The 912-nt window shown below is 51.3% G+C and overlaps 1 protein-coding gene across 1 annotated transcript; it reads left to right on the top strand.

Moving 5' to 3' along the window:
- Positions 1-33: 33 nt before the first annotated feature.
- DQ04_23011000 (hypothetical protein) lies at positions 34-774 on the top strand (the record flags this gene model as incomplete). Its single annotated transcript, XM_009318136.1, has 1 exon — positions 34-774. The coding sequence occupies one exon, from the start codon at positions 34-36 to the stop codon at positions 772-774; it is 741 nt and encodes a 246-aa protein (XP_009316411.1).
- Positions 775-912: the final 138 nt, after the last annotated feature.

A 912-nucleotide genomic window follows, 5' to 3' on the forward strand; every position in this document is an offset into this window, starting at 1 on the left:
CACCTGCAGCACCAATATCGAATCAGACAATCGATGAACATGAGGCACATGACAGAGAAAACGCAATTGGCACATCTGCGGTATTCCAAGATGCCAAAGAGCATTGACAACTGCAGTCTCGGTGCCATGGGCCTCTGTGAACCTGTTTCAGTCCTGCGTCGGGGCAGAAGGAAGACGAGACTGCTGGCATCTATGGGACTGCAGCTGAGAGACATTCAGGTGTTGTTTCTGGTACTGATGCTTGTGATTGAACCGTTTCTTCGCTGTGCCGCTGCGGCTGGTGGCATGGTCCCCCGAACGAGAATGGCCACGCCTGCAGCCGACGACGATCCCTCGGTGACACTCACGAACTGCTTTCCCAGCGTTGTACTCAATCCTTCCAACATCCCATACACCTGCGAAGTTAACGATGCCCAAACACTGATTGACTTGAACCTCTCCGCCTCGTACTACACCCCAATAGGTCTCATTCCTGGCTGGCCGGCGCCTCTTGATGCGGGAACCAATAAAATTACATTCATGCCTATTTGGGGGGCGCCTTCAGGACGTTGGGAATTGGCCTTAACACGTATTTCTGTTGATGGAAGCTCTTACACTCCTCTGACGACCAATAAGAGCATGGACTTCATGCTGATTACTGCGACCCATGCGGATTTTGCTACACTCCATCCGTATTANTGCCCAAACACTGAGTGGCTTGAACCTCTACGCCTCGTACTACACCTCAGTTCTCAATCCTGGATGGCCGGCGACTCTGGACGAGAAAACCAATAAAATTACATTTGTGCCTATTACTGGGGCACCTTCAGGACGTTGGGAATTGGCCATCACGCGGCTTTCTGTTGATGGATTCTCTTACATTCCTCGGACGACCAATAAGAGCATGGACTTCATGGTGATTACTGCGACTCG

The sequence above is a fragment of the Trypanosoma grayi genome, assembly GCF_000691245.1.
Source record: "Trypanosoma grayi strain ANR4 Tgr_2301_V1, whole genome shotgun sequence".
Lineage (NCBI taxonomy): Eukaryota > Euglenozoa > Kinetoplastea > Trypanosomatida > Trypanosomatidae > Trypanosoma > Trypanosoma grayi.